This window comes from Mytilus galloprovincialis, chromosome 2 (assembly GCF_965363235.1).
Source record: "Mytilus galloprovincialis chromosome 2, xbMytGall1.hap1.1, whole genome shotgun sequence".
NCBI classification, from domain to species: Eukaryota; Metazoa; Mollusca; class Bivalvia; order Mytilida; family Mytilidae; genus Mytilus; species Mytilus galloprovincialis.
The window spans coordinates 93,932,144-93,958,112 of NC_134839.1; the positions used below are offsets into that span (position 1 = coordinate 93,932,144).

The window sequence follows — 25,969 nt, forward strand, 5'->3', positions numbered from 1 at the left end:
AAAATATTGGTTTTAGGCTTACACCCATAAATGATTCAATATGTGATTTAAAGATGTGCCAGAAAAAAAAGTTTTTAATCAATGCTGTCACCTGTAATTTATGATTTTATAAGCATGTTAATTAAGCCATAAGTCAATAATAATTTATCACTACATGCTAAAGTAGAAATAAACCACTACATTTGAGTTACCCTGATCCTCAAATCATGGACTGGTATGATGTTTTAAACCCATGACTTTATTTAGATGGTGGATAATTATATAAGAAATGAAAATGAAGAGAAACCTACAGCTTATATTGCTATGAGATCTATCATTAATTGTCTTGGTATGAAATATATGTCCATGCTTACAGCAGTAGGTCACTTCTGTTTTTGTATTGTTAAATGGTCAGTGATAAATGACCTTGATAGATACAGCAATAGATTAAGGTGATGGGTTATTCCTTATGGGTATATCTCAATCCTTCACTTTCTTATATTGTCAACATTGTTTATTCAAAGAAAAAAAGGAAAGCACAAATAACATTTTAATATCTAATTCCAAAGATTACAAGACTATAGTGCTATTTCTCAAATGATTAAAACAGAAATTTTTAAATATTTTGATTAGTAAAATTTTTCTTTTTTAAATACAAAAAGTTTTGAATATTATTTTGCAATTTGTAAAATGTTGATTCTAATCTTGCACCTTGATTTTGCATACAGAGAAAATTTGCTTTTATTTTTTTTTTACTAGGAGTTATGCCCCTTTGAAATTATTGGGCCAGCCTCAATATACTACTGCAACAGTTTGTCATTGCAACTTCTCTGAAACCACACAACAGAATTTCATGAAACTTTGTAGTTAATGAGGACATAATATGTTAATGCATGTACACCAGAAAATTTTAATCAGTTGACTTTTGTAAAGTTATTAGTCTTTGAACTTAGGAAACTGGTGAGATTTTGTTTGTATAATATAGTGGCAATGATCGGCAATGAGGGGTGTGGGGTACATGCTCACAAAGGTTCTTTGATTGTTGAAGGCCTTATGGTGACCTATAGTTATTTACATCTTTTTATTTTGATACAGACAATTGATTTCATTACCATCAACTGTAACAACAATCTGATAATTTGTCACTGTCATCAGAATGTTTATCGTTTATATCTTCGTTACAATTTGAAGAAATCAGTCTATACATTATGTCAAGCTCTAACTGTGTCCGTTAAAGTTGTGAATAAATTGAATAGAAATAATCAAAGATCTTCCATTCAAAATCAGTTCTCAATATTCCCCTGTTTGTTGGGAATATTAACAGGAAAGGACTTTTTTGTGAATGCTTTGATTTAATCCCTGCATGACTATCACAGCATCATGTATGTTTTGCTTTTCTTTTGCAAGTAACAAAACTATAACTTAATAGAAGGCTTCATCATATTTGTTATTTTTCCTGGAATATTACATAAAAAAGTCAAAACTTTTAAAAGATGAAATGTTTTTAGTCCTAACATTGATACAATTTTATGCATTTTACTTTCAAAGGAAGAAATGGAAAATTTCTTATTTAAAAAAATATGTAGTCATCACCATTAACATGTACATATACGTAAAGTGAACATTAAGCTCTTTTTAGATATTTTACAAGCAAAATGTATAAAAAGTGAAATGTTTATACTTTTTTTGGTGTGTTGTATTGTTATTGTTGTTTAGGAATTGTTTATTTCAATGGAGATGGAAGACTTGTAATGTCATTCCCTTCCTTGTTCACAGGTTTAAATTGTCCTTGGGCAGTCAGGAGGCTTTGTTTTGAATATCCAATATATTGTTGAGGGAGTATGACATTTGCGCAGATTTTTAAAATTTCATTCTTTCATTTGCGCTGATTTTATATTTGCTCCTAATTCCGATTAATGAGGGTGGTAAGGGGTTATTTTTGTGCAACGTGATCACAGTTTGTATGCCCCCGCCGTAGCGTAGAGGACATTAAGTCCGTCTATACGTCCTTTATTTCAAGTTCATCATGTTTGAACTGTTTTGTTTGACATCAGCCGTGCAAGACAGGGTCCTCAGTCAGCGTGTTCTGCTTATTTAATTTAACGTGCTTCATGATGTTTAAATGCTTATTTTGCATGCTCTGTATTTTTCAAAATAAATTCGGACAAGCAGGAATCATCAAGAAATGAATTGAAATTTGTTTTTGGTTAAAGCAGGAAAAGCCTTTGATGTTCTTCCCTATCAATTTTGAAGCTTTAGTGTCTGCAGGATATTTGCATTTAAGAAGTTTGGAAGATCGTTACATATTTTTTAAAAAGCTGTAAACCCTTTATATGATAAATATGTAGGTATACATGCAAAATCAAGAATATCAAATAAAACCGAGAGTTTATATAAACAAGAAGACAGTGAATCAGTGACAATAAAACCGAGAGTTTATATAAACAAGAAGACAGTGAATCAGAGACAAAAGGTTCCTGTCCAAGTCCTTAATTTTCATCCAACATTCATCACATTCTATGTTTCATGTTTTTTGCATTCAAGCACCCCCTTTACCACCCTCATTGTTTTATGTTGGTTATTTTTTTTTACTGTGGCAGTGGGGGATCCAGACCTCCCCCCCCTGGATCGGCCTATGTGTGGAATGGTCTCTTTTGAAAATGTCCTTGGGCAGTCTGAGTGAGAAGTCTTTATTATAAATATCCAATATGTCAACTTGTTGTTTGTAGTTATCTGTTTACTGTTGAGTGGTTTGTAAATTGTCATTGGAAAGTCACCAGGCTTTGTTTTAAATCATCAGTATGTCAACTATTTGTTTACTGTGGAATGGTCTGCTGAATGTCCTTGGTGTCAAAAGGCTTTGTTATATATCTCCAATGCATTGTTGTATGTTAGTTATCTGTTAACTGTGAAATGGTCTGTAAATTGTCCTTGAGCAGTAAGAAGATTTTGTTATAAATATTCAATATGTAAATTATTTGTTTACTGTCCATGGTCTGTAAATTGACCTTGAGTAGTTAAAAAACTTTTTTGTTAAGGGGCGACATCACAAGATCGATGTAGGATAAAAAACTTAAATCAAATAGTTTGGGGGTGGGGTTGAAATTCTGCAAGTTTTGTATTTCTAAAATCGATTTTTACATATATCCCTATTGGTAAATCAATTTTTCCCAAATTAAGTTAAGAGGGGGGGTGGGGGGTCAGTGAAAAAACTATGTGAATTAAGTTTTTTATCCTACATTGAACTTTTGATGTCGTCCCTAACTGTGGAATGGTATGTTAATTGTCCTTGGGCAGTCAAAAGCTTATTAGTTTATTTCGGAATGGTCAATAGGCAGTCAGATGTCTTTTTATTAATAATGTAAATGTCAGTTATTGGTTTACGGTGGAATGGTCTGGGCATATAAATGTTGAAAATATGCTGCACAGTCCTATATTTTGACCTTCGAGTACATTAGAAGTGCATATTAACTTTCCATTCAAGGATATAATTTTTTACGAGACTTCATAGTAAAAGTGACACAGCTTTAGCTGCAAAGAAAAATTGCAATGTATATTTACAGAAATGCAACCTATAAATTGTAAGACAATACATGATTTAACAAAATTTAGAATATGGGCCCCTAACCTAAAAATGGGAAGACACAAAGGTACACCCTCAGACTGTCCATCACTAAGATTTGGAAGGTTTTTTGCTGATATATTATCTAAATTAACTGATTTTAAATCTTCAAATAACCTCTCAAAATCAATATGGTTGATATCAAATGGAGATTTTAACAATATATTGTAATAAAATGGTAAAATACCTTAATTAAGATGTGACTTACAGTCATGACCCACTAGTTCTTCCAACACTTTCTGAAAATTCCAATTGCAAAATTCAAACTATGTTTATTGTCTCCCTTTTCATATATTTTAATTTGTTTTGGTTTATTGTTATCAATCAACAAAAATTATCATAATCCTTTTATACTGTGATTATAATTGTAATTGCTCTGCTCCTACGGGGCATCATAATTGACAAATAAAATTGTTGAATTGGATTGTCTTGTCTTAGTTGTAAGTATGATTGCCATTGCAACACTTATTTCAATGACTTTCACTTGAACCCCTTGGTTGACAGAATAAGCAAATCACGCAAGAAAATGAGGTGCAAATGGTAGTCTTGCTCAATTATCCTTGAAAGACCATGGAGCATAAACAGTTACAATAAGACCTTGAACAATGAGAAACCCTCATATCTTATGATTTACAAGAGATCATACAATAATTAATTATGTGATTTATTTTTTAAAGAGAAATATTAGCCGTAGTAAAGGTACTTATAAGAATAAATGAAAAGTATGAATTTTAAGAAATCTTGCTCCAGGAGGAACAGCCTTTTACATGGAATAAGACCAGGCTGGTTGGTTTTCTACCATTGAAATAAATTCATGTATTAAAATTTAGTACCTATACCATCATTATAGAATAAAATCTATTTGTAAAATAAACCATATTGAATAATAATACTGACTCAGACAATGCAAAATACCAATGCAAAGTGAACAAATACTCATTCGACGTGAGACTGTAAAACATCAAAGTTTAGATATGATCCATACTCAGATGCCCATGTAATTACAGAGGAGCTTAACTTCCTTCAAGATAAAAAGCTTATTAACTTACTGAAAAAAGAACCAAAATATTGTCCACTGACCAAAATAAATTGGCAAGTGTGTTTTCATGCTCTTTCATCATAATGTTAAAATTGATACTTAGATCTGTACTTTGTCTTTTTATACAACCCCAAAAATTTTGGGGGATCGTATAATGGTATGATGTCGTCGTCTGCGTCGTCTGCTTCGTCTGCGTCGTCGTCGTCCGAAGACACATTGGTTTCCGGATAATAACTTTAGTTTAAGTGAATAGATCTTCATGAAATTTTTTCAGAAGGTTCAATACCACAAAAGGAAGGTTTGGATTGATTTTGGGGATGATGGTCCCAACCGATTAGGAATTAGGGGCCCAAAAGGGGCCCAAAACAAGCATTTTTCTAGTTTCAGGATAATAACTTGTGTAGAAGTATTTCAATTGCTCTGAAATCATACGGCAATGTTTAAAACCACAAGTAGAAGGTTTGGATTCATTTTAGGGGTAATGGGGCCAAAGTTTAGGAATTAAGGGATAAAAAGGGGTCAAAACAAGCATTTTTCTAGTTTCAAGACAATAACTTATGTGTAATTGTATGGATCTCTCTGAAATTGTACCACAATGTACCATATAACAAAGGGGAGGCTGGGATTAAGTTTTGGGTTAATTGCCCAAAATATGTAGGAATTAGGGGCCAAAAAAGGGCCAAAAAGAAGCATGTTTCTAGTTTCCAAACAATCATGACAATAACTTGTGTTTAAGTGTATGGATCTCTCTGAAATTGTACTACAAGGTTCAATACTGCAATGGAAAGCATGGGATTGAGTTTAAGGGTTATTGCTCCAAGGGGGTTTCAAAAATTGGGGGGGGGGGGGGATTTTTTGTTTACCATTTTTTGAAGGGCTTCCTTTTTTTCAAAATTTTTCAAATTTCGAATTTTGAAAAGTTTCAAGAAGAAATCTTCAATTGCACAGTATTGTGCAATAGATTTGTTAGATCTTTGACCACATTAATTTTGTGACAAAAACCTATAGTATGTAAAAAATTTGATCACAATCCAAATTCAGACAGAATCAAGCTTGAATATTGTGACCAAATTTGCCCCAACTGTTCAGGGTTCAACCACTGGGGTCGTATAAAGCTGTGCCCTGCGGAGCACCTGGTTGATGTTGTTAAGGGATGTATAATTACATTGTTTTTACTCGCTTTTCAGAGGGGAAAAACACAGTTATTAATATGATGAAGTCTGGTGGGCATCATGCAGGCAGCTGCCAACAGTTTATGTGCAATGACTTTTGAACTGTTCAACCAATGCTATTAAAATTTTGATATGTTGATACTAATGATAAAAATGGAGGTCTAGTTCGATATTAACAATTTTCTGTTTTACCATTCAGGAGTTATGGTTCTTGATAGATTGGAAAATGGCACATTATGTTGTTACGTTCAATAATTTATGAATCCTCCCACCTACAGTTTTCAAATTATAATATGTTCTTACTGATAACAAGATGGAGACCAAGTACATTATTATACCCCACGCAACGAAGTTGCGGAGGGTATAATGTTTTTGACCCGTCCGTCCGTCCGTCCGTCCGTCCGTCCGTCCGTCCGTCCGTCAGTCCGTCCGTCCGTCAGTCCGTCAGTCCTGTTTCTTGTCATCGCAACTCCTCTCAAACCACACAACAGAATTTCACGAAACCTTTTCAGATAATAAGGACATACTATGTAGTTGTGCATATCGACGGGAAATTGCGATTAAATTTTTTTTCTAGGAGTTACGCCCCTTTGAACTTATTTACTTTAATGTACTACTGCAACAGTTTGTCATCGCAACTCCTCTCAAACCACACAACAGAATTTCACGAAACCTTTTCAGATAATAAGGACATACTATGTAGTTGTGCATATCGACGGGAAATTGCGATTCAATTTTTTTTCTAGGAGTTACGCCCCTTTGAACTTATTTACTTTATGTACTACTGCAACAGTTTGTCATCGCAACTCCTCTCAAACCACACAATAGAATTTCACGAAATCTTTTTATATGAAAAGAACATATCATGTAGTTGTGCATATCGACGGGAAATTACGATTCAATTTTATTTCTAGGAGTTACGCCCCTTTGAACTTATTTGCTTCAATGTACTTCTGCAACAGTTTGTCATCTCAACTCCTCTGAAAACACACAACAGAATTTTATGAAATTTTGTAGATAATAAGGACATCGACGGGAAATTGCGATTCAATTTTTTTTTCTAGGAGTTACGCCCCTTTGAACTTATTTACTTTAATGTACTACTGCAACAGTTTGTCATTGCAACTCCTCTCAAACCACACAACAGAATTTCACGAAACCTTTTCAGATAATAAGGACATACTATGTAGTTGTGCATATCGACGGGAAATTGCAATTCAATTTTTTTTCTAGGAGTTACGCCCCTTTGAACTTATTTGCTTCAATGTACTACTGCAACAGTTTGTCATCGCAACTCCTCTGAAACTACACAACAGAATTTCATGAAACCTTTTCAGATAATAAGGACATACTATGTAGTTGTGCATATGGACGGGAAATTACGATTCAATTTTATTTCTAGGAGTTACGCCCCTTTGAACTTATTTGCTTCAATGTACTTCTGCAACAGTTTGTCATCTCAACTCCTCTGAAAACACACAACAGAATTTCATGAAATTTTGTAGATAATAAGGACATACTATGTAGATGTGTATATTGACAGGAAATTATTATTCAATATTTTTTCTTATACAATTTTTTTTTCTTATACTTATTTAATTTCTCCAATGACAATGTGGGGACGTGGGATATGTGAGCGTGCTCACTAAGGTTCTTTAATTTTCAATCTTACTATTCAGGAGTTATGGTCCTTGATAGATTATATAATGGCACTTTTTATTGTTTCCATTCAATAACTTATGAATCTTTCTACCTATGGTTTTCAAATTATATAACATTGTTACTGATGACAACATTGTGGTCAAGTTTGATATTGATAATTTTTATTTTGTCAATTAGAAGTTATGGTTCTTGATAGATTGAAAAATAAACTCAACATGTGATAGGTTAATAAAGCCTGAAAGCAACTTTCAAAATACAGAACAACCCACAATGTTAAAGTTTTCTGCTTCCTTTTGATCTGATGAGTTAATCCCTTTCCAGTTTTTATGGTTCATTATAGAACCGCAAAAATTCGTATATTGGTATCACATCGTTGTCGTTGTCGTCTTTGTCGTCGTCCAAACACACTTAGTTTCCAGACAATAACTAGTTGAATGGATCTCTATGAAATTTAAACAAAAAATTTAAAAGCACAAAAGGAAGGTTGGGATTGATTTTGGGGGATGTGGTCCCAACAGTTTAGGAATTAGGGCCTAAAAAGGGACTCAAATAAGCATTTTTCTAGTTTCCAGATAATAACTTGTGTGTAAGTTTATGGATCTTTCTATAATTGTACCACAAGGTTCCATACCATAAAAGGAAGTTGGGATTGATTTTGGGGGTTATGGCCCTAACTGTTTTGGAATTAGGGGCCAAAAAGGGGCAAAAAACAATACTTTTCTAATACTTTGTATTAATTGCTTATTTCTTGACCAATTTCAACAGGGTTTTATTCTTGAATTATTGAGGTTCTTTAATATGCTAAATCTAACCATGAATTAAGTTTTTTTTGATTTTGGGCCCTGTTTTTAAATTGGTCCACATTGAGGTCCAAAGGCTCCAAAATTAATCTTAGTTTGATTTTAACAAAAATTTAATAATTTGGGTTCTTTGATATGCCCAATCTCACTGTGTATTTAGATTTTTAATTTTGGGTTCAGTTTTCAAATTGGTCTACATTAGGGTCCAAATGGTTCAAAATTAAATTTTGTTTGATTTTAACAAAAATTGAATTCTTGGGGTTCTTTGATACGCTGAATCTAAACATGTATTTAGATTTTTGAGATCTGAGCGTCACTGATGAGTCTTATGTAGACGAAACGCGTGTCTGGCGTACTAAATTATAATCCTGGTACCTTTGATAACTATTTGATTATGGGCCCAGTTTTCAAGTTGGTCCAAATCAGGGTCCATTTTCAAATTGGTCTACATTAAGGTCCAAATGGTCCAAAATTAAACTTAGTTTGATTTTAACAAAAATTTGAATTCTTCGGGTTCTTAATTGATATGCTATATCTAACCATGGAATTAGATTTTTGATAATGGACCATAATAGGTAAATTAGAAAAAAATAAAGTTCTTATACCACATTCATTCTGTGTCAGAAACCTATGCTGTCAACTATTTAATCACAATCCAAATTTAGAGCTGTATCAAGCTTGAATGTTGTGTTCATACTTGTCCCAACTGTTCAGGGTTCCACCTCTTCCATTGTATCAAGCTGCCCCCTGCAGAGCATTTTATTTCTTATGTTGTACTGTTACATCACTGTCTCAGGTAAGGGAGGGTTGGCACTTTCAAACTTGTTCAACCCTACCACATTCTTTATGTGCCTGTCCCAAGTCAGTAGCCTGCAGTTCAGATGTCCTTGGTTCAAGTTTATCAATTTTTTTCCCAAAATTAAACTGTTTAATATAATTTTTTCCCCAAAATTAGACTGTTTCATAATTTTCATTTAAGGGCCTTTTTATAGCTGACTATACATTATAGAATTTTCATTATGGAAGGCCATACATGACAATGCCATGCCTATTTTATTGCTTACATTCACTTCATTTGAACTTTTTTGCATTGTTGGTTTTAATTGGAAATCATAACACATCTCCTTAATGTTTTTGAAGTATGGTGGTCTCTCTAGTTAATTTCAGTATTGTAAAAACATCTACTATGGTGATTTTTAATGTTAAGTTATCCATTCAGGCCTGTAACAAGGAATTTGCAAGGGCAGTTACATTGACTTGTGACAAACAAAATCTCATCTTTTATAGTCACAATTTTAAAAAATGTCAACTTTAATAGTGCTTATATGTTCTCAAAGGTGGGTTTCTATAAATCCCTCAAACCCTTTGGTTACGTTACAGTCAACTCCAGTTCCTGCAGATAAATTGACCAATCTTGATGTATCCATACTATACTGTAACCCCCCATGTGTAGTTGTGCACCTGACTTTTGAATATCCAATATTTACATGGAAACAAAAAACAAAAATGTGAAAAAAACTTTCATAAATAATATAGAAATATGTGTTTTTATGCATGAATGTGCATTCATTGTATTATATATTAAAATAGTTACCGTTAATTGGTAAGTGGCGGTTGCTACACAGGGGTGACTTCTGCCATTGCTTGTAATTGCATATAGTAATTACTCTATTCTTCCCTCCTCTTCTTCTTCTGTTGGTTTTCAAACTTTAACCTGTCAATTGTTCCCAAAAAAGGTTTGATTGATATATAGTAGAGTCCTTATGTATCACCCCCCACCCCTGACATTTGAGGATGTTCAAAAATCAAGTGGCCAAAGTCCCTAAAATTGAACCTTCATATTGGAGGTAATGGTTGAGATTCCCATCCTGAAACCACATATTTTCTGCAAGATGAATTCAATGACTAAAAAGGGGGTTGTCTAAAGGGTTTTAATCTTATGTTACAATTTTTCTTGTTTGAATTATAATTTAAGCAAATAAGAATAAATTATTTGAATTAAAATGTATTGGGGTGATGAGGAGGATGTGTCAGTGTTTATATAATTAAAATGAATTGGGGTGATGAGGAGGATGTGTCAGTGTTTATATAATTAAAATCTATTGAGGTGATGAGGAGGATGTGTCAGTGTTTATATAATTAAAATGTATTGGGGTGATGAGGAGGATGTGTCAGTGTTTATATAATTAAAATGTATTGAGGTGATGAGGAGGATGTGTCAGTGTTTATATAATTAAAATGTATTGGGGTGATGAGGAGGATGTGTCAGTGTTTATATAATTAAAATGTATTGGGGTGATGAGGAGGATGTGTCAGTGTTTATATAATTAAAATGTATTGGGGTGATGAGGAGGATGTGTCAGTGTTTATCGTACAGTGGCAAATATGGCATCCACAAAAGGACAATAACATCTTTATGTGCTCTAAATTTGAATCCTGCTTTTTGAAATGCTCATTCACAGGGTAATAGTCAATATAAAAAATGTCACTTAAAGAAAGCAGACACATAAGTATGACTTTAGCCAATCAGTCTTTGTTCTGAATATCCTTGAGGTTAGGAAAGAAAGCAATATATACCAATTTTCAAGTCTTTGGTTTGTCCAAGCAAGAAATCAACCTGTGAACACCCACACTTAATGGGAGCATGCTACCACATGACCACCTACACTCTATGGGAGTATGCTATCACATGGCCACCGAGGGGATTGAAGAAAGGGGTTGTCAAGATGAACCAGGATATAAGAAACAAAGTAATTTCCCAAAATCTTTCATCAAATACTGAACTTTAGATACTTCGAAATTTATATCCCTTCTGTTCCTCCTTAATTAAAAGAGTATTTTTACAATGAAGGCCATATGACAAAATAGATAATTGTGCACACAAAATATTTTGAAATCAAATTATATATAAATACATGTAACAACAAATATTTTAAAATGATAAAATGATGAATGCATTCTGTAATGTTATATTAGTATGCAAGTTGAAATTCAGTTTGTAAATCTAATGGGTAAATCTGTCTTCACTACAATGTCAAATGCTAGTACAGTAAATTGTTTAAAGTATGTATCATACTGGCTCCTTGATAAGTCTAGTTATGTTTTCCTTACACAATACACATATTAATGTTTTTAATCATTTCCTTCTCTTAATATTAGTTCTGTTCTGTCAGTTATATCATTCATTGTCACATTCAATATTTGATTTTTCTTTGTCTTTGTCACAGCCATTTTCACTCATCATCAAACAAATGGTTCTTTCTCCTGTTTCCTGTTCTGAGACTACTCTCGTTTTACGTCTTTCGAGTAATGAAACTATCTTGGATGACTTCCTTACACTTATATTTTGTAAAAGTTTGTATTCCCCACACAGTGATTTCCAGAACTTTTTGTAGCCTAACTGAACTTCTTTAATTCTTACTGCATAGATGATTGGATCACAAATTGAGTTTAGTAGTAGTAGAGAATACAAGTACTTGTTAGCCAAAATCAAAGCTTTGATCAAAGAGATGTCCGTCAACAAAGCTTGAGGATCGACGTGGATTTTAATAAGAAGTACAGTTTGGAGCGTGAATAATGGCATCCAGCACACGGTAAAAGTTCCGATTATCAAAAGTGTTGTTATCAAGGTTTTAGAATTGTGTTCTTTATTGAAGGTCAATAAGGTCAGACGTTTGTTCATCTTACGAACTTCACAATATATCCTTAGGTACATGAAAACAATACTAAGAAGACAGACAAATGTAAATGCTATAACCAGATAATCTCCATGGAAATCGTTGTACATAATGTATTCACAGTAGTTCAATTTACCTTCCTCAAAACTTCCTATCCCGGTGAAAAAGTTAACAAAGGCACCAAGAAAGGCCATACTCCACATTGAAATGATGATAATAATGCCATTACGCTTGTTAAGGAGAAAAGCATATTGATATGGTCTTATTATTGCCAAGTAATGATCTACGGCCATCATTAGCAGGTTCAACAGTGATATCAGATGTGCCATTATGTTCAGAGAACTGATAACTGCAAATGAACACGCAATTGAGATTCTTTCATTGGCAGTAGCTGTTAATGGATTCAGAGGTTCATGGACAATGTTCGAAATTTGGTGAGCTAAAACACTGATAACAATGAGAATATCTGAGATGGCAAGACTTATGATTAGTTTGGAATGAGTCGTTAATCCATTTGGTATATTATATGTCCCACACACAGCAAAGAAATTAAGAATCAGAGCCACCATACTTAGAGTTATAGTGATAATAGTTTCAGGTTCTGAAGAAGTTGATTCTGTTGTCTGGTTGGTTTCAAAAGTAAAATTCATTGATGACAAAAATTCTTCAAAACCTGTTAATTTTTCCCTTTCAAGAATCTTTTCCAAAAATGAAATATTGAATTCCATATCTATGGTATGGTAGAGTTCACTTGCTTAAAAGTTAATTGATATGTCTGGCCCAAGTTGATGTGATATTTTTGCAGATATCTTATCTAAACTAGGCAACTTTTAAATCTTTTCAATTGCAAATTTAGTTCCTTTTAACTCCTGTTTCTATTTTCTGGTTAATAGCAGTATATGACTTTCTCAAGAAATCCACTTTGGAATTACTTCTTCAGTGAAAGCTTCATCAGAAATACTACATATTAATTAGTGAAATAGTTGCTGACTTCACTGACTAAGATTTATGACAGTTCTTCTCAAGTTTCTTTGAAGTTTCTGAAATTAGAATATGTCAAATGATTACTTTATTTGTATAACCTTATGAGATCGTTTTAAACAATAAGAGAAGAATAGTAATTAAATTGAGAATGGAAATGGTGAATAAGTCAAGGAGACAATAACCCGACCAAAGAGCAGAAAACAGCTGAAGGTCACAATGGGTCTTCAATACAGCGAGAGTATCCTGCACCCGGAAGCGTGCTTCAGCTGGCCCCTAAACAAAAATTTGTACTAGTTCAGTGATAATGAACCTCGTACTAAACTCCGAAATATATGAAAGAAACTAAAATTAAAATTCATACAAGATTAACAAAGTCTTAGTATTAAAGCGTTCTTTAAAAAAAAAACAAATATAATTTCGTAATTTTTTTTCCCGATACTAATTGATACCAGTTATTTTCTTATTAAGGCAAAGTTTATGGAATTGTGATATATTTCAGATTTATTCATATAAAACTCATTTTTTACATCTAACTATAAAATAAATATGAGTGAAAAATGTCATCATATGTATAAAATTTCTGTATAAGGCCCGAGAGAAAAAAAAGAAGCAATTTTTCACTTGAAATTGTGATTTCTCAAATAATTGTGTACAGCCACTCGAAACATTATATAAAATACCGAATTAACATGGAATTTATTTTTAAAAAAATCAGACACAAGAAATTATGGAAATTACATAATTTAAAATAATTCCAAGTTAAAATGATAGCCTGTTAATTAGTAAGGCTGAAATGTTCACAGCACTAGAATAATTTCAGAAAGTTGTAAAAGCACATAAAAGTTTGTCAAAATCCAGAATTTTTCTGAATTACAAACACTTTGCTCAAATTGCAATTTAAAAAAAGTGCTATTTATATAAAATTACATAGAATTCTCAATAAATATTTTTGACAAATAAAACCTACTTTTATTTGTATTCCAAATTATTCCAATATCTTTTATTTATTCCAATCACAATGACACAACCACTGTTCACCAATGAGTTTGCAATAATGAAATATCATTTCACTGCAATCAACATTTTCAATATATATTCATATTTTATGGGCAATCAAGTTCTTGAGTAAAATGTGGCATCCAAAATTTTTTTTAATGCGGAAACTTCACAATTTTTGATAGGCTTGTTGTTCCAGACACAAAACATTTTTGGTTAATATTCCATAATTTATTCTTCCCTCAGCAAAACAAGTTGATTAGCATTTATAGATCTCCTGTACTAATTGATATTGACATTCGTTATTTATTTCATAGTATTCTCTCGTAAATATTAATTTATTACGACACAAATTAATTAATTACAAAATCTTCACACGATAAAACTCTATTTATAAGCTGATGTTTAGGTGGAGGATTTTAAAGTTGTCATTTTGATTGGCAGTAGATAATTTTTCCTTTGTCTATATGCACTTTCCGTTATTTTTCCTGTATAATTCTTCAGACTTAAGGAAACAGCATACGTATGTATATTGCTAGAAAAGTAAAAGTTATAAAAATACTTATATAATATTTTACATTCTGGTTTGACAAGCTTTGGCAGCAAATTTTAGATCTTTATAATTACATGTAAGATCATAAACAAAATTAGAGTGTCTGCATATTATAGAAAGTATATGAGGTTGAAGACAGTGCACTAAGTTTCAGTCCTAATCCTCAAATATCTATACATTGACATGATGCCAATGTTGCTCTATATCAAACTTTAGCTCAATTACCTCTTTCTGTGTCTTACACAAGTAAATTTCTCTTGTATATTTTAGAAGCAGGTAATTTTACTTTAAAGTTAGTACCACATTAATTACGTCTTACCTGTTGATGAACTCAGAATTTGACTTTGAAAAATGCAGTGAATAGAAAATATACCTTTTAAATGAAAATGGTCTCTCAGATAGAAATCTCTTGGGATTCAGACACCCAATAGAAAAGTCAAATTTGTCAGACAGATATATGTTACATAATATTATATACAGTCCCTATAATCATTAAAAAATCAGCCTAATGATGTATTCAGAAAATAATCATAAAAACTTTTAATAAGATATAAAATAATCATTAAAACTTTTAATCCCAATCCAACAGAAAACAATTGATTTATAAGATAATAAAAAGCTAAAGACAGTGTTCTGTTTTCACTGTAACAAGCAGTGCAGAAGATAATTAATTGGTACAACAGAAGTTGCTGTTTTAGTTGCACAAGACATTGCTGATAGTTATGCAAAAATTTCACAAAAATACATTAACTTCATCAAATTTGTTACATGAATTTGCAAGAAGTTTCAAAGGAAAAAGAAAACATATAGTCTATTTTAGGGCAAACAATTTTGAGTTTTGATGATATGATTATTCTAAAGAAGTAGATACTGTAAGGGCCCATTTTGGCCTCAAATTTCATGTTCATCCGGTGAAAAATTTTGTACACTTTTTGAACACCTAAGTGGCTACTTTAGTCGATTCAATTAGTTTGTGTACAAGATTTAAACTGATTTAGTCATTTCAGACGTTCATATTCAAGCTTAGATATAACAAATCTATCAAATATGCCAAAAAAAGTCACTTTTCAGAAAGTTTTTGTCAAAAATGAAAGTGGCCGCATCCATGTTCATCCTCAACCTTTATATATGTTATATGTATTATCATAAAATACAACTTACATTTAAATATTAAGAATGAACACTAATGCGGCCACTTCCATTTAAGACGAAAACCGTCTAGAATTTAACTCAAATGATAGAATTGTGAAGATCTCAGTAATTTAGCATGACTTAATGATGCTAGTACACATATATGTGCATTTTATTGTCAAAAACAGCCCATATTTATGTAGCAGAAGTATTATACTTACCAATAAATAGCTTAAAGTTTACATTATAACAATTTTGAAAAACTGATATATTTTGGGACCAAAAAGGGGTCTTACTGAAACTACTCCTTTGTTTGTAATTAGGGGGGAGGGGGAGTGGGATAGGACCTTTATCGGGACTCTGGGATCAGGTGTTTTTAAGCTCAGGATTTCAGGATTGATCCTTTTGGGATCTGGGAATTCTTATTTCGATTTTCTGGATGTCAGGATTTAAATTTCTTTTAATTCGGGACCTCTGGATTCCATGTTTTTAGGCCAGAGTTTTCGGGATCAGGACCCTTCCAACCCTGTGTTCTTTTGGTAACAAGTTAAACAACAGTTTAACCTGCCTATTCCGACACCTGAGTATTCCAACATCTTGCTTTAACTGATACATTTTCATGGTCCTAAATATTCCTATCCTTGCAGAAAAAAACCTGAGTATTCCTGCATAATCCAACATTTTTTGTTTGCTTCCCCAGTGTTGGAAACACAGGTTTCATTGTACTACTAAAAAAATATAAAGCTGATTTTTTTTTCTTCCAAAAAAAAAAGAAGTTTTCAACAGAGATGTGCAGATTATAAATGATAGCTAAGATGAACATATTTAATGATAATTGAATATTGTTATATTTAAAGCTTTAATATCATCTAATTGATAAATTTGTCTTTATAATATCTGACTATCTGGAGTATTTATAAAATAATTGAATTCAAATAAACATACTTACCTTTTTCCTTATAATATAGAATTAATACACAGCAGTTATAATTTTCATCCCTTTACCAAACTTTGTACCTGAGAAAAGAGACTGATTAATCAGTCAACCAGTTTTTTTGTTGGACTTCATTATTTATTCATATATATGTATGCATTATGTCCAAGTGATGAAGAATATTTATTTCCTGAGGGACAAATCTGGACATTAAATGTGTACTACATTATGTTTAAAATGACACCATGAAAAACAAACTATGAGATTAATTATATATATATTGTAAAAATATTGGAACTTGCTTTCATAAATAGGCCAAAATTTAAAATTAACTGATGTACGGAAACCATAACCCAGCTGTGAGCAATGTATAAGCTGTTTTTTTTTAAGGCCACAAGAGATTTTCTGGAAAAGTTGTCTTGAATGATGTAAACTAATATATAAAGAAATTTTACTTTCTTTGCTCACACTAGTAAGATATTAATAGAAAACAATTTTCTTGAAGACATGCTTTCCAATCAGGCCCTGACCACCAGAAATCAGACAGGTCTGCCTCTTTCAATCAGTTTGTGGTCCTGATATCAAAAGGTTTGTGGTGGTTTTTTGTCGAGCCTGCAACTTTTGTTGCAGAAAGCTCGACATAGGGATAGTGATCCGGCGGCGGCGGTGTTAGCTCACTTCTTAAAAGCTATATATTTTAGAAGGTGGAAGACCTGGATGCTTCATATTTTGTATATTGATGCCTCATGTTACGAAGTTTCCGTCAGTCACATGTCCATTGTCCTTGACCTCATTTTCATGGTTCAGTGACCACTTGAAAAAAAAGTTCAGATTTTTTGCAATGTTAAATTCTCTCTTACTGTAAGTAATAGGATAACTATATTTAGTATGTGCGTACCTTGCAAGGTCCTCATGCCCGTCAGACAGTTTTCACTTGACCTCAACCTCATTTCATGGATCAGTGAACAAGGTTAAGTTTTGGTGGTCAAGTCCATATCTCAGATACTATAAGCAATAGGTCTAGTATATTCGGTGTATGGAAGGACTGTAAGGTGTACATGTCCAACTGGCAGGTGTCATCTGACCTTGACCTCATTTTCATGGTTCAGTGGTTATAGTTAAGTTTTTGTGTTTTGGTCTGTTTTTCTCATACTTTATGCAATAGGTCTACTATATTTGTTGTATGGAATGATTGTAAGGTGTACATGTCTAGCGGGCAGATGTCATCTGACCTTGACCTCATTTTCATGGTTCAGTGTTATAGTTAAGTTTTTGTGTTTTGGTCTGTTTTTCTCATACTTTATACAATAGATCTACTATATTTGTTGTATGGAATGATTGTAAGGTGTACATGTCTAGCGGGCAAATGTCATCTGACCTTGCCCTCATTTTCATGGTTCAGTGGTCAAAGTTAAGTTTTTGAGTTTTGGTCTTTTTATCTAATTCTATATGTCATAGGTCTACTATATTTTGTGTATGGAAATATTTTATGATCTATATGTCAGTCGTGCAGGTTTTATTTGACCTTGACCTGGTTTTCAAGGTTCATTGCTCAGTGTTAAGTTTTTGTGTTTTGGTCTATTTTCTTAAACTATAAGCAATAGGTCAACTATATTTGTTGAATGGAAGCATTGTTAGCTGTACATGTCTGCCTGGCATATGGTTCAACTGACCTTGACCTCATTTTCATGATTCATGTTAAGTCTATGTGACAGTCGTAATAAAGCTTTAGATTTAGGAGTATCAACATAATATCAATGATTAGTAAAGAAGGCGAGACATTTCTGTGTGTACACTATTGTGTTCTTTTTTATGCTTTCTGGTATTTTATTTAGCTCCAGATCAACATTGTTTAATAATATTAAGTATGTAATAACTGGTCTAGTCTATACCTATGGACAAATGTTTATTAATATTAAGTGTGGAATAACTGGTCTAGTCTATACCTATGGAAACAATTGATGGAACAAATTTACCTGCAAATACAGGACCATCAAATTTATAGTTGTGGTGGTCCATTGACCACTGTGGTGGTCCACTGTCCACATGGCAAAAAAGGATTTTGAGAACTGTGTTAAAAATAGAAAGTAAATACATCAGTATCTCACCGCAGTACTTATTTGCATTACCAAACTTTGTACCTGAGAAAAGAGACTGATTAATCAGCCAACCAGTTTTTTAGTTGGACTTCATTATTTATTCATAAAATGTATACATTATGTCCAAGTGATGAAGGCTATTAATTTCCTGAGGAACGAATCTGGACATTAAGTATTTACTACATTGTGTTTATAGTGACACTATGGACATCAAACCATTTATTATTATTATACCCCCTGATTTTTTAAGCAGGTGTTATATAGAGAAGAGGGTTAGTGTGAATGTGCCGAGGTTCATATACGTTTATACTAGATACGCTGAGAGTTTGGCTGAAATTGATTCAGCAGTTATAATGGAGAAGATTTTTTTAAACTAAGCAAACTAGATGGAAGAACTAGTGAAAAATTGTCTTTAAAGAGCAATAACTCCTGAAGGGATCAATTAACAATTTTGGTCATATAAACTTTAATTTGTAGTTTCTATATTGCTGAACATTTTTCTTGTTTACAGTTCATCTGTATCTATCATAATATTCAAGACAATAACCAAAAACTGCAAAATTTCCTTAAAACCATCAATTCAGGGGCAATAACCTTAAAATGAGTTACCTGATTTGGCTGTTAATTTCAAAGCAGGTAGACCTTTACCAAATGAATTCTTTAACTTCATCATTCTTGTCTTTTTTCCTCTAAATGCTAAAGTTTTTGAGATATAAGTCAAAGAATATTTAAATGTCATTTTGAAGCCACTATTAATAAATATTGAAAAGCAAAAGAAGTCATTGATAAAAGATTCAAGCAAAAATAACAGGTGAGCGATTCAGGCGCTTTAGAGCCTTCTGTATTTTTAAATGCTTGACGTAATTTGTGATCGTCTACCCTCTATCAGACCCTATTGTCTTGAACAATCAGATATCTTTACATGTAAAAAACTATTCTTATACTGAACAATTTATTTATTAGTGAGGTTTTTTTTATTTTGATGAGTGTTCTACCGTGGATTCATTATTATTCGTTGGATACCAATTTTCGTGGATTTCGTGGGCAGAGTCAAACCACGAAATTAAATTTCCACGAATATGCAAGTTTTTCTTAATCCACGAAAATTGGTACCCACGAAAATAAATGAATTCACAGTATTTTATCTGAAGTCAATAGGTTAGTAAATGTTGCATATACATGTACATGTATGATAATGTTAAAAAAAAAAGAAGATTCAAGTAAATGTGATGTAATTTGATTCCATATCTAGGCACAATAAAAACCCATCTGAAAAGTATAGAGTGGTGCATATTGATACGTTTTCAAAACTGTAATTTGTACGAATTGATTCTGGCCATTTGTTGAAGGGGGTACTATTAAAAGATTTTAAATAAATGATTAGGAATGGGGTAAATCATCAGAGTAACATATATTTACCTAAAAGCAACACCAATTGACTATGTTTAATAGAATTGTTTTTTTTTTTTGTATAGTTATATTGATTCATTTCAGCAAGCATGATACAGAGTGCATCACTACAGGAAAATACCCATAGGAGAGAATTTTAAATTGAACATTTTTCATTTTGCTTGAAAAGAGGTCACAATTTTAAATAATTTATATATGATAATAAAACCAAGATAGATTTAATTATTATTTGTTTAAATTTTTGTCTTGCTGAAGTTTTCTCTTTTTTTATATATATATAAAACAAAAACAGTTTAATTTTATTTTAAAGAAAACCAATTTTTTACCCGATACTCAATTTTATATTCTTTTAGCTTTTATCACTCACTTGCACTTTAAAAGAAAGTGTATCTTACTTTTAGCTGTTTAAGGAATGTCACATGTACGAGACACATCACTTGTTTAGTCACTCTGAAGATTATTGGCAATCATACCACATCTTCTTATTTTCATGTCTTGGAATTCAGCCCATAAATCCACTGATATGAGGCAAGTTATTGACCACTAGAAGGATAAAGTATTCCTAAACTATTTCATCTGCATTTTGATTTAATTTTGGAAACCCAGACATAGTTCACCCTTAGAGAGTCTGGGTTCCTCAAAATAACGAATGCTAAGCATAAACCTTGATATAAGACAGTATTTTTTAGTCCAACACAACTGCTTGGTTTTTCAACAATGTCAATGTAAAAGATGGGAAATCAAGAATTTACACAATTTTTACTATTATTAATTATTTTTTTTGAAATTGATTTAGAGTAAATTAAAAGTTATTTCTTTGAATGCTAGGCAGAATAAAAAATAGTAGAATATAGTCATCCAAGATTAATGTATAAAGCGAAAAGATGGAATTTTATAATAAATTAAAAAGAGTTATTAAAGTGAGCTTTTTTTTTTGGATGTTGACTGTATGAGTTACAAAGTAATGTTAAGACCTTATATACATAGTGGGGTGATTTCCCTTGATAGAAAACTATATATAAATGAAATATCCAATTGCACAGTAAGATATGAAATGCATTAAAAATCTACCACTCTAAGGCTGTATTATCATGTACTATATGCATTACTATTAAAAGAAGTAAAATGTATTATAAAAAAATGAAATAAACTATCCTTAACGGAGCTTGGCTTTCTGGATTTTATTAAATATAACGATAAAATTGAGAATGGAAATGGGGAATGTGTCAAAGAGACAACAACCCGCCCAAATAAAAAACAACAGCAGAGGGTCACCAACAGGTCTTCAATGTAGCGAGAAATTCCCGCACCCGGAGGCGTCCTTCAGCTGGCCCCTAAACAAATATATACTAGTCCAGTGATAATGAACGCCATACTAATTTCCAAATTGTACACAAGAAACTAAAATTAAAATAATACAAGACTAACAAAGGCCAGAGATATCTACCGTAAACACGGATTCAACAATTGATGACTTGTTACTTTGCTGAGGGAATCCTGCTGTAAATTATTTATTTGTATGATATAAATGTATTATAGAGTTATATTGTTTTATTTATACATGACAGAAAATAATGACCCAGGCCAGTTTTGCACTTATAGTGTTACCTTTTATAGATAAAGCACTATCATTGTCATGTACAAGTCAATCGGAAATTGTACAAAAAAAAACCCAAAAAACAACCTTAAAATCTGACAGCATGTTACAAGCAGACAATTTATGATCTTATCAAGGGCAGTGGTACTCATATACATTAGTTATTGAAATGGATAGTTTTATCTGAACAAATAGAAGAAAAATAGACATGAAAATGTCTAAAATGGATGACTTTGGAAATTTTTACATGTTCTTTTTTTTATTTAATTTTTAAAGATATACCTATTCATTCCAGTAATGAATGTAAATAAGTACCAAAAATTGTACTTGCTATCATATGATGTGGTCATACATTTATAAAGTGTCAGTCCTTGACCTGTTAATTTTTTGTCAAATAAGCCAAAATCAAATGAATAAAGGAGATTTTTGATAACCATTAGTGAGACAGCAGACCAACATATTAAGTTGACTAAAATATATATGAAGGTCAGCTATGACCCTTCAAAAATAGTCCAATGTTGATTCAGATATTGAATTTAAAAATAGACAATTTAAAAAATGTTCTTTATTTATCAGTTATAATTAAACAAGACAAAATAATTAGTTTATTTATCAGTTATAATTAAACAAGTCAAAATAATTAGTTATCAGTTTATACCTATTGTATCAAGATAAATAATAATAATAATAATAGAATAGCCTACCTGATCTTATCTATGTAATCTGTGTTTGCATGCTGTATAGATGATTTCTGCTGAACCATCAAAAATATCCTAATATATATATGTTTGAAAAGGTTACAGTCAACTTGTTTTTCTATAACCATATCATATGTAAAACTATTCAAATTTTTGTCAATATTAGTTTTGAAATAAATGGCCTCAAACTATACTATCAGTACGTTACTACAATGGTCAGTGTAGATATGTGAAGAGTTCAGGGACAGCAAATATGAACATTTGATAAGTCTTGATGAAGATTAAATGTATATAATAAATATATATTGCTGGATATGACATAATAAAACACTGTACTGGTCTGCATTATTAAATGTCCATGCCAACATGGTATTATAGAGGTTTTATATGTATTTATCAAACTTAAAATTACATATTTCGATTATTAGTTAATCAAACTATGGGTAATATTTTAACACCTATGTATGACTTACAGGAGTGATGTAATAATATCTTGACTTTTTTGTTGCCCCTGACCCTTAATTGTACTTGTGTGTATAATGTTACAAAGGAGAAAATTCGGTAAGGGCCATTTTTGACTCTGATTATAAAGTTCAGTGTTAAAAAAAGGAAAAATTTTGAACTTGAATTAAAGACATGTGAGAAATCTAATAGATCTTTTTGTGTCAAATTTTATTCTAAAGCGTTCTTTTTTACATCCCAAATAGGTCAAGATAAAAGATTTTGATGAAATTTGACAAAATCAGCCGGTTTTCAACCAAATTTAGGACCAGGAAACATTAGAGCGCAGGGTTGACAAGCTGAATATTAAAGTTAGACATGTAAAATGTCTTTACCAACACTATTTCTAAAGATCTTTTTAGTCCACAATTATGCGCTCTATCTTTTCTGTCCTATAATCAATGGAAATTTACCCATTTTCAATGATTTTTTGGCAGAGAATCTAAATGAGTACTATTTGTGATGTCATGAATAAAACACAGGAAGGTAAATTTTTAGCAAAAGGCTTATTTGCTATTTAGTCCAGGTATTAGCTATGATTTATTGGGATATTGGTCAATAAATCTTGATTTGAATTTTAAGCCAAAAAATAGGGTCAGCTATTCTTCTTGGACCAACCAGTTATCCAAGCTTGCTTTTTTATACTTTATAAGATATCTTATAAAGTATATCAGATATCTTATATAATATATATAACATATCTTATAAAGTATATCCAATATCTTATATAACATATATAAGATATCTTATAAAGTATATTAGATATCTTATATAATATATAAGACATCTCGTATAATATATAAGATATCTTATAAAAATTAAAGTTTATAAGATATCCTATTTATTAGATGAGATATCTTGAAATTTGAATAAATAGTGAAATGGCTTGCCATACTTCTGTTTATATGACATACTTGATTTGTCCTTATTAGTATATGTTAGTCTACAGATGTGCAAATAACAGAAACTATCAATGATAAACATTTTGCTTTTAAAATCAGGTTGATATGGTTTTTTAATCCTGCATACCTGTAATTATGAATAATTAAAATAGTTTATTTAAATTTTAGTTTCAGTTCTATCCTAACTATAAAATAAATTTTAAAATAGATACCAGGAATGTGTCAAAGAGGCAGCAACCTAACCAAAGAGCAGAAAACACCCAGTAGGTGACTTAACAGATTGATATAGATCATTTGAAAATTTGTAATAAGTTAAATTAAGATTTCATACCATACATGTTGACAGAAGTTTACTTTATTGCTATACAATATATATGGTAGAGTTTGTTGGTTTCCAAAGCTTTAAGTGAAAAAACTCTGTGAATTAAGTTTTTTTATCCTACATTGAACTTTTGATGTCGTCCCTTATTATATTTCTGTTCAATATTTTGTATAGTTCAATCATGTCAACTCTGACCCTTCTAAAATTTAGAGATGGTAGTTTTAATTTTTGCAGTCTGAGAATTATGTGATTATTTAGTAGCAAAGTAAACAGTACCTCTAGTAAGGGCAAGTGAAATAGCAAATTTCAAAGTAAGTTTTTATAACTTATACTTATACACAAAAAAGAAAATTGGCCTGTTGTTATTTGAGAAGTAAACTATTGAATATAGCCATGTATACATATTTTAGCTAGCAGTTTCTGATACCAGATAAATGATTTATCTACTTAATTATTTAATATTAACAATGGCATTATATCAAGAACTGTTGCTTGTTCTACATGCGTCTTGTAATTAAGCTATGGACAGAATAAATCAGTTTTATTTAGTACAAGAACTGTTGCTTGTTCTACATGTGTCTTGTAATTAAGCTATGGACAGAATAAATCAGTTTTATTTAGTACAAGAACTGTTGCTTGTTCTACATGCGTCTTGTAATTAAGCTATGGACAGAATAAATCAGTTTTATTTAGTACAAGAACTGTTGCTTGTTCTACATGTGTCTTGTAATTAAGCTATGGACAGAATAAATCAGTTTTATTTAGTACAAGAACTGTTGCTTGTTCTACATGTGTCTTGTAATTAAGCTATGGACAGAATCAGTTTTATTTAGTACAAGAACTGTTGCTTGTTCTACATGTGTCTTGTAATTAAGCTATGGACAGAATCAGTTTTATTTAGTACAAGAAAAATAAATTGAGTTATTTTCCTTTGTTCATATTTGATATAAAACATATAGCTAAACTTTATTTATGTCCATTACTTCAGTCTTATTAACATATAATACATCAAAAATCTCAAAATCAGATGGTTCATTATTTTTACAGGAGTTATGTCCCTTGGAAATGTTCCTTTAAAGTAAAATTGTATTGTGAGTGCATTAATCCTACATCAGTTGTCAAACCTTTTTGAAATTCATATCAAAGGTTTATATTATCATATTGTCTTCAACCAAAAATCAAAATCAAATCAACAAGTCTGAAAATCTGTACTGATCAACAATGGTACATGTCTACATGATGCCACATTGAACTGTTTGTAAGATTAAAAATTGCTTTGTAACCCTATATTTTGTGGTTACTAGAGTGCAATTATTAGTTTAAATTTTACTGGCAAGTTTTTTACTCCCTAGATAGTACTCAGAATAGAATCCCATACGGCTTCTGATTCGATGATACAGGATTGGAATTACATTTAATCGAAAGCTTATCCAATTAGGTTTAATAATTGCAGAAAATCATAATCACATTTTGCAAGGTATAGAAAATATCTTCCATTTCTGCACGTCGGAGCCATTAAAAATATGCCTTTTTCATTAAGCGAAAAAAATAGTCAAACTTTTTCAACTGCATTTTAAGTAAATTTTTGCCGCATGACCCAATATATTTTTTTGGTTGTTATGCAACACAGGCATTTCTTGTAACAGGAACTGCTACAATTTTTCCCTTGTTTGTGTTAAGTCTTCAAGAAAAAAAAATATGGAACACCAGTGGTACCTTACTACCTTATGAAAAATGCATTACGAATACATTTGTAATTGCGCTCTTGTTACCTATAGTTAGTTTTTTTTTATGAAATATTTACCTAACTGTCAAATCATTTTTGTGTTTGCTGCGACAAAATTAGCAGTATATGAGACATAGGGATTACTATCAAGCTGTGGTGGCAATG

At 31.5% G+C, this 25,969-nt stretch overlaps 2 protein-coding genes across 3 annotated transcripts in view; one reads left to right on the forward strand and one right to left on the reverse strand.

The window, feature by feature from the left end:
- Window positions 1-25,969, forward strand: part of LOC143064921 (DNA mismatch repair protein Mlh1-like) — a 144,203-nt gene that overhangs the window by 30,806 nt on the left and 87,428 nt on the right. The window lies entirely within an intron of this gene.
- Window positions 11,147-22,594, reverse strand: LOC143064915 (adrenocorticotropic hormone receptor-like). Of its 2 annotated transcripts, XM_076238130.1 has the most exons (3): window positions 22,360-22,594; window positions 16,565-16,632; window positions 11,147-12,991 (listed from the first exon to the last, which is right to left on the reverse strand). In XM_076238130.1, exon 3 carries the CDS (start codon window positions 12,677-12,679, stop codon window positions 11,453-11,455), a length of 1,227 nt encoding a protein of 408 aa, XP_076094245.1. In that variant the 5' UTR covers window positions 12,680-12,991; window positions 16,565-16,632; window positions 22,360-22,594; the 3' UTR covers window positions 11,147-11,452. The 2 variants fall into 2 exon arrangements, with proteins under 2 accessions (XP_076094245.1, XP_076094244.1); XM_076238129.1 differs by lacking the exon at window positions 16,565-16,632.

What these genes read in the sequence shown, in the direction of transcription:
- LOC143064915 (XM_076238129.1), bottom strand. Translation starts at nt 12,679, where the DNA reads ATGGAATTCAATATTTCATTTTTGGAAAAGATTCTTGAAAGGGAAAAA.